This window comes from Falco biarmicus, chromosome 3 (assembly GCF_023638135.1).
Source record: "Falco biarmicus isolate bFalBia1 chromosome 3, bFalBia1.pri, whole genome shotgun sequence".
Lineage (NCBI taxonomy): Eukaryota > Metazoa > Chordata > Aves > Falconiformes > Falconidae > Falco > Falco biarmicus.
Genome location: NC_079290.1, coordinates 12,460,339 through 12,473,501, shown reverse-complemented (window position 1 = coordinate 12,473,501; position 13,163 = coordinate 12,460,339). Strand labels below are relative to the sequence as shown.

Below are 13,163 nucleotides of genomic sequence, written 5' to 3'. Positions count from 1 at the left end.
CAGTAGTTAACTACTACTCCACATTTCCCTCCAATTCAGGACAGTGCAATGTAAACCAACAGTTTAGTACTGGTCTCTGCTGCACAAAAAATGATGCAGAATATTGGCTCCTACTCTCTTTATGATCTTGAAATTCACTCTGATGCCTCTAGAATTCCATCATGACAATAAGCAATTTGGGTTATCTATTTACTTGCCTTTCCCCTAACATACCTTTATTCAATTTATTAAAAAATCATGTCAATTTCCTGCAGGTTTAAACCCATATCTTTTACATATTGAATGCAATGTATTTGTTATTTTTCATAGGTTAATGTTTCATAAGAAAAGATAAAATCAAGTATGAGCATTTACTCTAAGCATACTTAGTATTTAACCAGAGAAAGAAAAGTATACCACCCTTGGAATACTGCTGATCACTTCAATTATTGCTACTAGATCTTTCCCAAGCAGAGGCACACAAGCTGTAAATTGGAAGTTCTGTTCAAGGTATTCCTCAGTTTTAACTCATTCAAGTCATACTACATCGGTTCAGATTTGGCATTACCTTAACAGTGTTTACCTAGCTTTCCTTAAGAAGCTCTCTCAAATCTAGCTAATGTATAATGCTCAGATCAGCACAGCTGTATACACTGCTTTCAAGAATATGGGATCAGAGAAGCATTATATATTCTTTTTATCCAAGTGAAAGTTAAGATTATATTTGAAGTATTTATCATTTAGCTGACCAAAGAACAGATTCCTGATGACAGCTGTCTTTTTTTCTTTTTCTGTTGTTTTTTTTTTTTTTTTGGGGGGGTGGGTGGGTGTAGGGTGGAAATATTTTTTTTTTTTTGCCTAGATGCTGGATTTGTTTACATTTTTTGACTAGGAATAAACGAGAAACCTGTTAGTGAATGTGATGACGGTTTAAAGAAACCCATAGCAGAACATCATCCATTTTGTAAGGAAGACCTTCAAAGAAAGGACTAATTTTGTGAAATCAAAAGAATCTACCCCAAAATTTTGAAAGCTGCAGATGCAATGTGTTTGACAAGTATAATTACATTTAAATTGTTCTGATATTTATTATAGTATTTCTTAGGATGGTACAATCCAATAGTAAGTTTTTAATCATTTATTGTAAGAAATACAGAAAACTTTACTGTGAAACTGAGAAACAATAGGGGGTTTAGTTAGAAAAGTTTCGGCTTTCTATGAAGCCTATTCTGTGTGGACAACACTATCAAGCTGAGCTATGCTAAAAATTATGGTTAGCTACAGTCTATACTCAAAGGAATTTTAAAAGAAGTGAGCATACTGTAGATTTACAAAGGAAGTTTGGAGTACATTTATTCCCACTCTGCTGTGCCTGCTCCTTCATGAGCCACCAATTATGTCCTAACCTGAATTTCATTTGACTCTTGCCAAAGAGAGGAAGGGCTTTCAGATGAATTAACAGGAAGAAAGGTTGAAATAGTCAGAATAGTTAGGACCATGATCCCACCAGACATAAAAGATAGATATAAAATAATAGTTCCATCTGCTGCATTTTCAGAAAAGTTGAGTTTTAATACCAAGTCACAGAGTGACAGACAAAATAATTGCTAGCAATAAATTACTTCAGTTTTAGACACAATTTACCTTAATTCACGCAGACCACCACTCATAGGTGCTGAGGGTTGGCAGACAACAAAAACCAGTAATCCAGTAAGACTGTACCTTGACTAAATGAATCATAGCATCCTCAAAGAAAACCAGGTCCATTCCAGTACCACGGACATTCTCATTGTATGTTTGTAAAAACATATTTAAACAATTCCGTAGCTGATGAAAGGAGGAAATTGGCTTATAGATTTTGGGAATATCTGAATTAACTTCCTCTGACTTTTTGCCTAGAACAAAAATCAAGTAACAAAATCTTAGCAGTTTAAATGATTGATGAATGCTCAGTGTGGGGATGAGTAAGTGAAGGTAATTAGAAGTCTCTTTAACCACCCAGAACCAGGTTTATTATACATACTATTACATATTAGACATACATATGAAAGTGCTGCCTTTACCCTGCCTACAAGGAATGGCAAGTTCAGCTGCTTAATTCTCAAAGGCAATACCAGAAATAAGCAAGGAGCCTTCTTTCTCTACATCTGAAACTTGAATGATGAAAAACTGAAATTAACTTAGATGCTAGAAGCAAAAGTACCATCAGAGAATGAAAGTAAATAAATATTGCAGTTAAAAATTGCAAATATTCTTTTTTGTAACAGAAAAACACTCTAAGTTGATTAGTGAAATCAAACCAGTGAAAAAGAATTACTACTTAAATGGAGAATCACCACAACAAAAAAGTATATTCACTGTGAAAAAGCATACATTTGTTTCATCAAGTGATCTGAAAGGAATTGTCAACCCTTCCCTACCCAAAGGAAAGGAGGAAATATTGTCTCTGTCTCATCTTTCTGTTCATAAGCATTAATCATGCTTAAAGGTGATATGCCTTCGTTATAAGAATCCTTACTCAGCAAATAAAATGACAGAAAAGTTGAGGTTGGCAGGGACCTCTGGAGCTCATCTGGTCCCTTTTCTCAAGCAGGGCCACCTACAGCTGGTTTCCCAAGACCATGCCCATATGGCTTACGAGTATCTCCAAGGAGAGAGGCTCCACTGCTCTGGGCAGTCTGTGCCAGCACTCAGTCACCCTGACAGTAAAAAAGTGTTGCCTGATATTCAGAGGCAACCTCCTGTGTTTCAGTTTGTGCCCACTGCCTCTGGTCCTGTCACTGGGCACCACTGAAAAGACCCCAGCTCTACCCTCTTTGTACCCTCCCTTCAAGTATACGTATATATTGAGATCTCCCTGAGCCTCCTCTTCTCCAGGCTGAACAGTCCCAGCTCTCTCAGCCTTTACTGATAGAAGAGTCCTTTAGTCATCTGTGTGGCCCTTCATTGGACTCTTTCCAGTACATCCATGTCTTTCTTGTACTGTGGAGCCCAGACCTGGACACAACACTCCAGCTGTGGCTTCTCCAGTGCTGAACAAAGGTGAAGGAACACCTCCCTTGACTTGCTAACAACATTCCTTCTAATGCTGCCCAGGATGCCACTAGCCTTTTTTCCTGCAAGGGCACATCGCTGGCTTATGCTGAACTTGCTGTCCACCAGCACCCCCAGTTCCTTTTCTGCAAAGGTGTTTTCCAGTCAGGTGGCCACCAGTATATACTGGTGCATGGGATTTTTCCTCTCCAGGTTCAGGACTTTGCACTTCTCTTTGTTGAACCTTATGAGGTTCTTGTCAAGGTCCCTCTGGATGGCAGCACAACCCCCTGGAATATCAACCACTCCTGACAGTTTTGTGTCATATGGGAATTTCCTGAGGCTGTATTCTGCCCCATCACCCAGATCACTAAGGAAGATGCTGAAGACCCCTGGGGTACATCACTATTATTGTCCTTCAACTAGCCTTTGTGCCATTGATCACCACTCTCTGGGTTTGGCCATTCAACCAATTCTCAACCCATCTCACTGCTCATCCAGCCCATACTTAGCAGCAAATAACTGACAAACTTCATTGGAAGAGTGCCAACAAACAGACACCATGGGGTTTTTGATTGGTTGATGGATTGGTTTGGTTTTCCTCAAAAAATAATAGTACAGACAGTACAATTTTGCTCTTATTTACAAGCATTATTTACTCCATTAGTTTCAAAATTTCACTAATAATATGCTGCAGGATATATTTTTCCAGTTATCATAAGTCAGTCAAACAGTCAGTTTTGCTAAGCCTCCTCATACTGAAGAAATATATTATTCATATATTATCTCTAACTGGTGGAATTAAAATCAATTAAATAAGTAATTCCAGTAAAATAAGTATTTCCCTAAAGCTTAGTAAAGCACTGGAAGTCAGTGGAAAGGGAAGTAAAGGTGGGGAAAAAGCAATCGAACTATATTTTATTTAGAATAGTATCTGTAATATTTTTCCCATTTTAATTTTGTTCTCAATTTCCTTTTCACATATTTTGCTTTTACAAATTAGCAGTGGTCCAATAATCATGTGGCTTAAAAAAAACCCACCACCCCCAAAAAAAAACCATAAACCAAACTTACATATGTATATCAACCAGTTTCATGAAACTGCCTTTTACCAGAGAACCAAACTTCTCAAAATAAAGTGATGATTAATTCTCATTCAGTTGTCCTTTATCTTGCATTCTGTGTATGCCTGAAGTCACCTTAATTTCAGAATTCTTTAGCCCTGTATTGTTTCAGCATATAGGAACACTCCTTTAGATTAAGACCTAATTAAACTAACCAGCTTCTTATTTTAACCTGCAAAAACAGTGGTTACACAAAAGGAATATTCTAGGGGTAAATACATCTCTTGTAAGTTGAATGAGACATTTGAATCACTCGGCTGCTGAGAAGGAACCAATAAGGAATACAGCAAGGAGTTAATTGTAGTGATCCTTTTACAGTTTCAAAACATTTAAGATAATTTTATCAGATTAATCCCATTTCTGCAGTTTTATCATTAATGTGAAAAGACAGCATGATCAAGTACTAAACCCAAGAAAGGGCAGACATTATTTACAGAGGCAGCTAGTGTGATATATTTTAATATACTTATCAAATAATTTTAATATATTAAATATATTTATTTAATATACTTATTAAATAAATATATTTAATAAAATTATATAATATAAAATATATTATTTAAAACTCTTGTTTGGTCTTAAGATTCAGAATCACAAGTACTAAATAGCAATGTCCAAACCAGCTGATAAAAAACACCTTTGAACACTTTTGAGGGTCTTGAAAACACTAGCACCACTAACAATTTCTGTGAAGCTAAGATCTAAAAGTTGATGTTTGGGCTACTTCATTAATCTCAATTAATGAAAGGGACAAATACATTGTGCCCGTACAACCCAGATATACAGGGACTATATGTAAATGTATCACTAAACTGAGTATAGGGTTGTTTGAAATAGATGTCAGATATTTTTTTATATATTTAAGAGCTCAGAAATCCAGTTCCTGTTCTTAGACTTCCATTGTAATGGGCAAAACTAAATTCCATTAAAGGACAATTCAAACAAAATTCTACTTGTTATTCTTTTCACTTAAAGCCAAAACAGGTAGGGGTTCTCAAGGCTCTGACAAACACTGAGGACAAAACATACCCTTCCTAAATGAGGGCCTCTTACCTCCGACTTTGTATTTAGATGAAGTTTCATGCTAAAAGGCACATTACAGGGCAGGTACATTTAAACTGTCACCAGTTTATGGTGCTTCTTTTTGCATTTATTTTTCAGTTCAGCATAATGGTTTCTAGTGTAGATTCAGATTTTCACATTAAAAGTCACTCTTCATTTCCTCAGTATGTACTCTGACTTATATTTCAGTCCTCTCTACATTGCTGTAGTTTAGCAAGTTATTTAAGGATAGCGTTGACTACTTTCTTACTCCACTTTGCTTTTTACTTCTATTTGATTCCTTCCAATCAAACATTTTCCATCCCTTACTCTCCTTTTGTCACTGCCTTCTGACTACTCCCAACTATCCAAGAAGAGATTTAACTGGCATTTGACCACTCATGCCAACCTTTTATTGCTTCCACTATCCACCATTACAGTGATAGGAACACATATAATTGAATCATCCTATGGCTTAAAAAATGACCTTTCCCAAATCCCAAAAAACTGTTCTCTGTTCTTTTGCATCAACTAACAAATATTCCAAGGTAATTTAGCAAGGTCAGTGACACAGTGTTTTTATTTAAAACACAAAATGGTGTTGTTATAAGCAATATGGGTAATTCAAGAGGTTTTACTAGCATTCAGGAGATTCTGAAATAATACTCATTTGTTACAAAATCACGTATTGGGTATTTCCTAAGAAGTACTGGATTAGCCCACAGCCAGTATTTTTTTTATTGGGTTTCTAGGGGATGGCAGCTAGAGTGCTGTCCTTTAGTACTGCAACCCCACCATTTCAAGTCATTCATACCACACTGCTTTCTTCATTTTAGAGCAATATTAGACTCACGCTCACTATTTAGCAGTTTTGTCTATTTACCACACGGGTGGAAATGGAAGCAAGGCTCTCCTATACAGATAATCTGCATATATAAATACAGCTTAAAAATCCCATTAATATAAAGATGTGCCACAGCGGGTAACACAGACTACCTTCTAAATCACTAGACAGAACAGCCACCCATGATGCATAAACTTACTATGCACTTTTAAGACATATTTCTATTAGCATCTATTTTATCGTACCCCCCTCCCTATTCTTGCCACCTCCTTGGCTATCAGAGTCCATCTTTACCAGTTCTTCCAGATGCATCCCTTAAGAAGTCAACAAAGAATGTATCAATTTCAGGATCCAGCAAAGCTTTTGTTTCTTCAAATTCCTCCTTGATGAGTTTTGCCACAGCTGCGTCAAACCAATTTACATCTTCCGAGGTTGTGAAACGATCAGCAAGAACACACTTACATTCATGTTTCCACAGTTTTATCAGTACCTATATTTAAAAAAAAAAAAAAAAAAGGTATTTCATTCAGATTAGGCTTCCAACAGAGCTATGCTAATTTAAAAGCCATGCTTTTATGTATTTATTTGTTTATTTTAGTATCATATTACCACTAGAAAACAAATAGTAGTGTTTTGGCGTTTATTCAGGAGAGATACCTTGAGTTTCTCATTCTGTTCAATAGCATTTCAGACTCACATCCAGTCAACTGTGCAAGAAGTCTTATTCTAGCATTCCAAACCAGAGTTTATTTACTGAACTAAAATTTAATTTACCTAGACCTAAAAACATATCCATACATGTTAGAAAATGTTTGTGCACTGATAAACAACTTTTTGAACTGGTCATTAATAGAAAGTGGGTAGAAATAAGAGCATAATGGCATGAAAAATTTCATGTCAAACGCAGATATCGCTCCCAATACTATATCCAAAGTAGTTAGAGAAAAAAGAGAGGAAAAAAGTGTGTTTATATTATTCATTCTCCAGATTCAATATATCTTTAATGTCCTTTGGTTTGGTCATAGAAGGTCCAAAGAAGGACCTTAATCCTAGCAGTACTGGTTTTAATCTTACACTATTAGTAGCAGAAAAAAATTCCAAATGCTCCTTGAAGACCTCTTGTTTAAGCAAGCCTACAGCACTTCGTACAAATAACACAACTATGTAAATTCTCAGAATTAATATCTAAATGTATACAAACAGATTTTTAACAAATATTTGTTATACTTTAAAAGACATTAATTGAGAATATATCAATATAGTCATCTTAGTGCTGTATAGTTTTAGCTTCAGAAATTAAAATCAATTCTAATATTTAAATTTTAGATGTAGTAGAATTCAGGAGCTTATTCAACAAGCAGAGAAGTACATTAAAAGTGAAGTGATTATATAAACCAAACGTATAACAAATTTTCCGTGATTACCATAAACATTGCTTTTCCAGCACTTCATGTTTCAGTGCTCAAAACACCAAATTACTTTTCCTTAAAACAATGAAAAGAGAAATGGTGCATAAAGTATTCAGCTTTTCTGGAAGAAAGGTAGATTATGGGAAAAAAAAATCACTATGGCTCATTAATATTTCTTCCTTTTAAGCTGTAAGCCAGAAATTATTTGTTAGAGAGATATGAGGCAGTGAATGAAAGCCTCAAGATACTAGTGGAGAGAGGGGAATTGGTGTTTTTTTTTTAATCAACATATACACATTTCCATTTGGTTAAAATAACCAAAGTTCATTGCTTCTCATAATTTTCTTTGCTTGCTTCTTTCAAACAAACTAGCATTTTTCAGTAATAGAGCAAGTAGATACAAACAAACCTTCTTCTGTCAAAAGAAGCATCATTTGTTACAGTTATGAAACAAATCTGTCATTTCAGTTAGCACTGTAAAAGCTAGAACAAAATTCCTTTGCCTCAAAAAAAAAAAAAAAGGCTGAAAAACTTTTTTAATCAGAAATTATATTTTTCTAAAGCAAACTCCAATGCCAAGAAGTTAGACTCTTCATCCTTTTTGCTACACTAATTATACACTAATTACAACAAAGCCACTGATGTGCTGCACTCACCTTTGGTTCATTGATCACTTCTGATGTAGCGTTCAGCATTCCTTGCCAAATCCTTGAGAGGTCTCGAAGGCTGAAGACATAATGGAACTTGGCTGGTGTTGGCAACATTTTTTGCTTAGTAGTCTGCCACAACCTGCGTGTCAGTGGAGCCAATTTGGCTACTGCTTTCTTCACATCTTCTGAAAATCCCCGCTCAGTACAATAGTGCCCTTCTGCAATTACACCTGTGAAAAAATTGCCACATGAAAGATTTTTCTAAGACACACTAGCGCAACACCAAGACTTTCGTTCTTCCTAAATTCCTTTGTCTTTTTTTCAATCCCAAAAGCCTTTATTAATTTGTTGAAATGGTTTTCTAGTCTTTCTTCAAATCTTGTTTCACCTGGCCTTAACACCGTTCTGCCACCAGCTCACCAGTTATTTAGCTCTTAATTAGTGGTCTGTTTAAAATGTTCTTTTTTCCACCAAAACAGCTTCCACAGTATTTGAATAGATCATCTCTTCTCTGAGACTAACTTGATACTGTCATTTGTGAGAGTCTAGTCATTTGTCACTCATTCTTAGCACCAGTAGCACCTTAGCAACTCTCCAGAAATGTCATTAGAACTAGGAAAATGGCCTTCATGCCGTTCTTCCTAACACTTAGCATACCAACAGATTCAGAGATATGACTGGACCTGAAAAATATACAGATTGATGAAACTGCAGGTGGGGAGTGATTACTGAAGGGAAATGTGCTGGTAAGCAAATCAGAGGGGGATTAAGCCTCAATTTTAATCACAATGTTTATAAATAGAGGGATAAAGAAAAACCAACTACCATTTTCAAAAACGGGATGGATACAAAGCTAATTTCCCTTTACCAAAAATTTTGTCAATGGAAGAATTGGAAGGCAGAGTACAGTTGAACACAGAAAATTGTCTCTTGAGCCTCTGTGGAATGTCATTGCGACCTCCCCCAGGGTGGATCATGGCAGCCAAAAACTGAATGTCCACAATGTTGGTAAATTCACCAGGCTTTTCCAGGTTATACAGTCCATTCTGTTCCATCAGCTGCCTAACTATCTCATTAGTGACCTGTAAAATAACCAGATATTATGTAACAGGATATCATACACACAACTAAATGAAATACAAAGCAAATTATTGAAATTATATTTAAGCAGTACTTGAACTACTTCTTGTAGTCAGTATATTTATTTTCAATTAATTCATGACAATATTAAACTAGATGGGTTCTTTAAAAAGACTGTTTAAAAATCAAACACTGCGTAACAAATTTACCCCTTACTGCCTGACTGAGAAGAGAAGCCAGTTTACAAGTGTATCAAGGAAAGAAAGAAAATATTTTTTTCCTTCTTTTTTTCCTCCTTTACAAACTAACCTGATCTCCCCATTCATTTATTATGGGCATATTCACATCATCAATGAAGATTGTCATCTTTTTGCCTGCAGGCGGACCGTAAGTTGTGCCCATGCGCTTGTCCACATAACTTTCTATCGTACGCTGTTAAAAAGCAATTATTAGCATAGTTACAAAGAGCCCTTCCTTTCACACAATTCAATCATTTAAACATATTGATGGCTTTGTTGCACAGAATTTTAATAAGGAAGATTTAGCCAACACATCTGCTGGAGGTAATTGCACTAGTTCAACTACAACGTCTGAAATTTCATGCTATACAGCATTAGTCAGCATCAGATACAATAAATGTCTACCGTAGACAACCATGACTAAACAGTTTCATAATTTTGAAACCATTTCAAACTGATTCTTCATCTTATTCATTTATCAGCATAATTGATGATTACTAGCAATAAAGATTAAACTAATAACCTGTCAGATCTGAAAGATGTGATTCTTGAAGACCTTACCAGCAGACATTAATGTACTTCATAAAAGCATACGGCAATCATTAAACTCACATACATAAATAGATTTGACAAAATAACTTTGTTTAATAGTAGACTTACCACTGCTTTTCTTCCCACCATCTTTCCATTGCCCTGTTCTTTTTATGGTCCAGTTTTTACTTATAATATACCAAGTGAAAGTTCACTTAACCATGCAGATTCTTTAGTGCAAATACAAATATCTGCATTCTTATATTGTGCCTAGGCTCCTGCACAGTAGCCTGGAAAGCCTTTTTACACAAGTGGCATCAGTTAGACCAAGATTTTAGAAAGTCAGAGTAATGTAAAAGCACACATGTCATAACAGATAATGCTTTGGTCTAGTTTGTTGTCAGAGACTTGACTGTTAGACTTGCACATCTATTTCAGATGTCTTGGTCATCAACAGACTATCATCTATCATCAATAAACAACATCTATTTTATAAAAATAATTACAAAAATAGATGTACCGCCACTACTTCTTGTTTCTATAGCCCAATCAATAGAAGGAAAAATACTAAGGAAAATAAGACCAAAATTACACACTTGTATATTAAAAATGTTGATAGTTTCTGCTATGCTATAGAACCAGGTGACAGATGATGCATCAAGCTTACAGACAGCACTTATGTTTACAGCACAGATAGTGCTTCAGCTCGGCATACCAAACCACATTAAAAATATTTCCCATATATATTGCCAGCAGGTTACAGAAACTTGAAATAATTCAAAGTAGCTCAGTACAAATTTGGACAGACAGTGTAGGTCAGGTTTTAAGTATTCATACTTCTATTTAGAGCAGCTGCACTGCATGTGATGCTTTTTAAACAAGTAATTTAATTTACTGAAATTTAAATGGTAGACAGCACACTTTTTATGACAGATTGTTGTGGGTAACACTTATTTTACTCATGGCTTTTAGTGAAATCTGAGGGAAGTCGCTGACAGCTCTACTCAGTTAATGAGTTTGACATAAAAATTAAATGTGATGAAGCAAATAATATGCATGGTATTGTAACAGTCCAAGAACAGCTCAATAACTACCAAAGAAGTTGAAGGGAACATGGTTTTTACAGAAGTCTTTTGTCATGTGTTAGGACACTTAGTCCTTCTGAGCAGGTGCTTTTTAGTTTCTGTACTCATTTTCAATTAAATAAACCACTTTCAGAAGCATCTTAATGGCAAATTCTCAGAGCAATCTCAGAATCCAGTCACATTGTATTAGAAAGTGAATCACTACTATACCTGGAAAATTAATGGAGTAGTTGCAGATGAAAAATTCAAACTCTTAGCCATATGGCTTTCTGGATTGTATTTTGACATAAAAACTTTGATGATAACAGTCTTTGCAGCTCCTTGCTCTCCAATTAATAGGACAGCCTAGACAATGACAACGTATGAAATAAGATGAAACACAAGAGGCGTTTTGGAAAAGCCTAAGCAATCCCATTTAGCTTTTAAACAGAAATGAAACTAGAAAAATTTATGTAAAGGGAATTCTCAACTAGGGATGCGTGGAAGCAAAACAGTTACTGTCAGACTTTTGCAGGCCTCACAAGTTAAAAATATTCGCAGCTAATGGTCATGTCAGTCAACACAATTTAACTAACAAAGGAATGGATTATTCTTAAAAGGAGCTGATTATTTGAAAAAGGGTGTACCATTTAGGGGTTCAGTATCTAAAAGATTTCAGTTGCTGTTGTTATGTACCATATCCTGCTAATCTGACAGTTTTGGTGAAGAACAGGTTGCATAACTTAAAGGTACATAAGCTCCCTAACTGCCCGATGTGGGCAGAGTTCATATTAGCAGAGTCTAGCATTTCACTGGTCTGTGTGCTGCCCCCTCTCCAACAGCTATGCGAAAAAATTGTTTCTATTCTGACCTGATCTCAGCTGTAATTACACTTATCTGCACTACAGAAAGGACGGGTGAGGGGAAGACCAAAAAGATCTAGAAGCAGTGAGTTTACATGAATGAATGTAGCTCCTGGAAATACCATTTTATATTAAAAAAATGAAGTTCTTCCTTTTCAATAACATAATAGTTCACGAATGACAGTGTACTGTATGACAGTGTAATGTCAGCACTATTTAGATGTGAAATACAGAAAAGTACCTTGCCCTGCTTCGCGATGGTTTTAATAAGGAAATCCATTCTTACATTGTCAACATTAGGCACAAAAATGGAGCTGTACTCTGGAGTGCTGCTACTGGGATATACATACTCTTCAACACGTGTATTCCAGTGCATCCACTTACCTAATAAGAAAGAAATGAAGTTAATGTTTTAGAAATACAAGGCACTGTCATTTATTTTCCACTATGTTGACTCATCTGTCAGTGACTCTGTGTCATATACAGTAATTCCACTCTGTAAATTCAGACCAAAATTATAGAATCATAAATTCATAGAATCTCTCAAGTTGGATCTAAGAGGCTTACTCTTTCCTACATAAATTATGACAAGGACTAGGCTTGTCTATTTTTGTTCACTTGACAATTCATCGGCACAAAGTCCAGGCAGCTTTCTGTAGCAATATATCCACATTCTGATTTCTCACAGGAAACAGGGAAAAAGCCTTATACAAGTAAAGCACAGCTGTAAAAAAACCCTTCTTTTGTGTTCCTTAGGAAGCTACAAAAAATATCTGAATTAATTCTCCAAAAGAAACCATTTTAAAATTACTTTTAAGTTTTACCCCATACCACCCAGCTGTGTTACTAACCGTCCGATGACACATAATAATCAAACATGGTATCTTCACTGCCTTCTGGGATACAGGGAAGATCAAGTTTTATTGTTGCATGGTTTCGAAGCCAGTGCTCCATTTTGCATCTGTCTTCCAGTTCTAGTAATGCTCCTACACTCCACATAAGGGAGAAGATGTACAGCCTTTCCAAGTATTTTGGAGCCAATTCCCCTCCTTGCTCCTGAAGGATTAAGTTAGGTTTTTATTTTCAATAGCTGGAAAATTCTACTTGATAATCATTAGTAACATCAGATTAAAAGCCTTCAGTCATATTTACTGGTGTCTTTGTCAATTAATAGACTGAAACGCTATCAAGTAGACCACAAAATAAAGAAAAGCACCCTGTAAACATCACTTTTAGTCAACCATTACAGCATGTGATCTGTTTAAGTTCTGGTTTATAATGTGATAATGATCCACCCGAAAAAAAA

The 13,163-nt window shown here is 35.7% G+C and overlaps 1 protein-coding gene across 1 annotated transcript in view; it reads right to left on the bottom strand.

Moving 5' to 3' along the window:
• Nucleotides 1-13,163, bottom strand: part of DNAH5 (dynein axonemal heavy chain 5) — a 120,194-nt gene that overhangs the window by 40,495 nt on the left and 66,536 nt on the right. Inside the window, 8 exon segments of the mRNA XM_056331804.1 lie at nucleotides 1,702-1,874; nucleotides 6,316-6,511; nucleotides 8,087-8,310; nucleotides 8,949-9,162; nucleotides 9,470-9,592; nucleotides 11,226-11,360; nucleotides 12,099-12,241; nucleotides 12,709-12,913. Of these exon segments, the coding sequence (XP_056187779.1) occupies nucleotides 1,702-1,874; nucleotides 6,316-6,511; nucleotides 8,087-8,310; nucleotides 8,949-9,162; nucleotides 9,470-9,592; nucleotides 11,226-11,360; nucleotides 12,099-12,241; nucleotides 12,709-12,913 (1,413 nt within the window).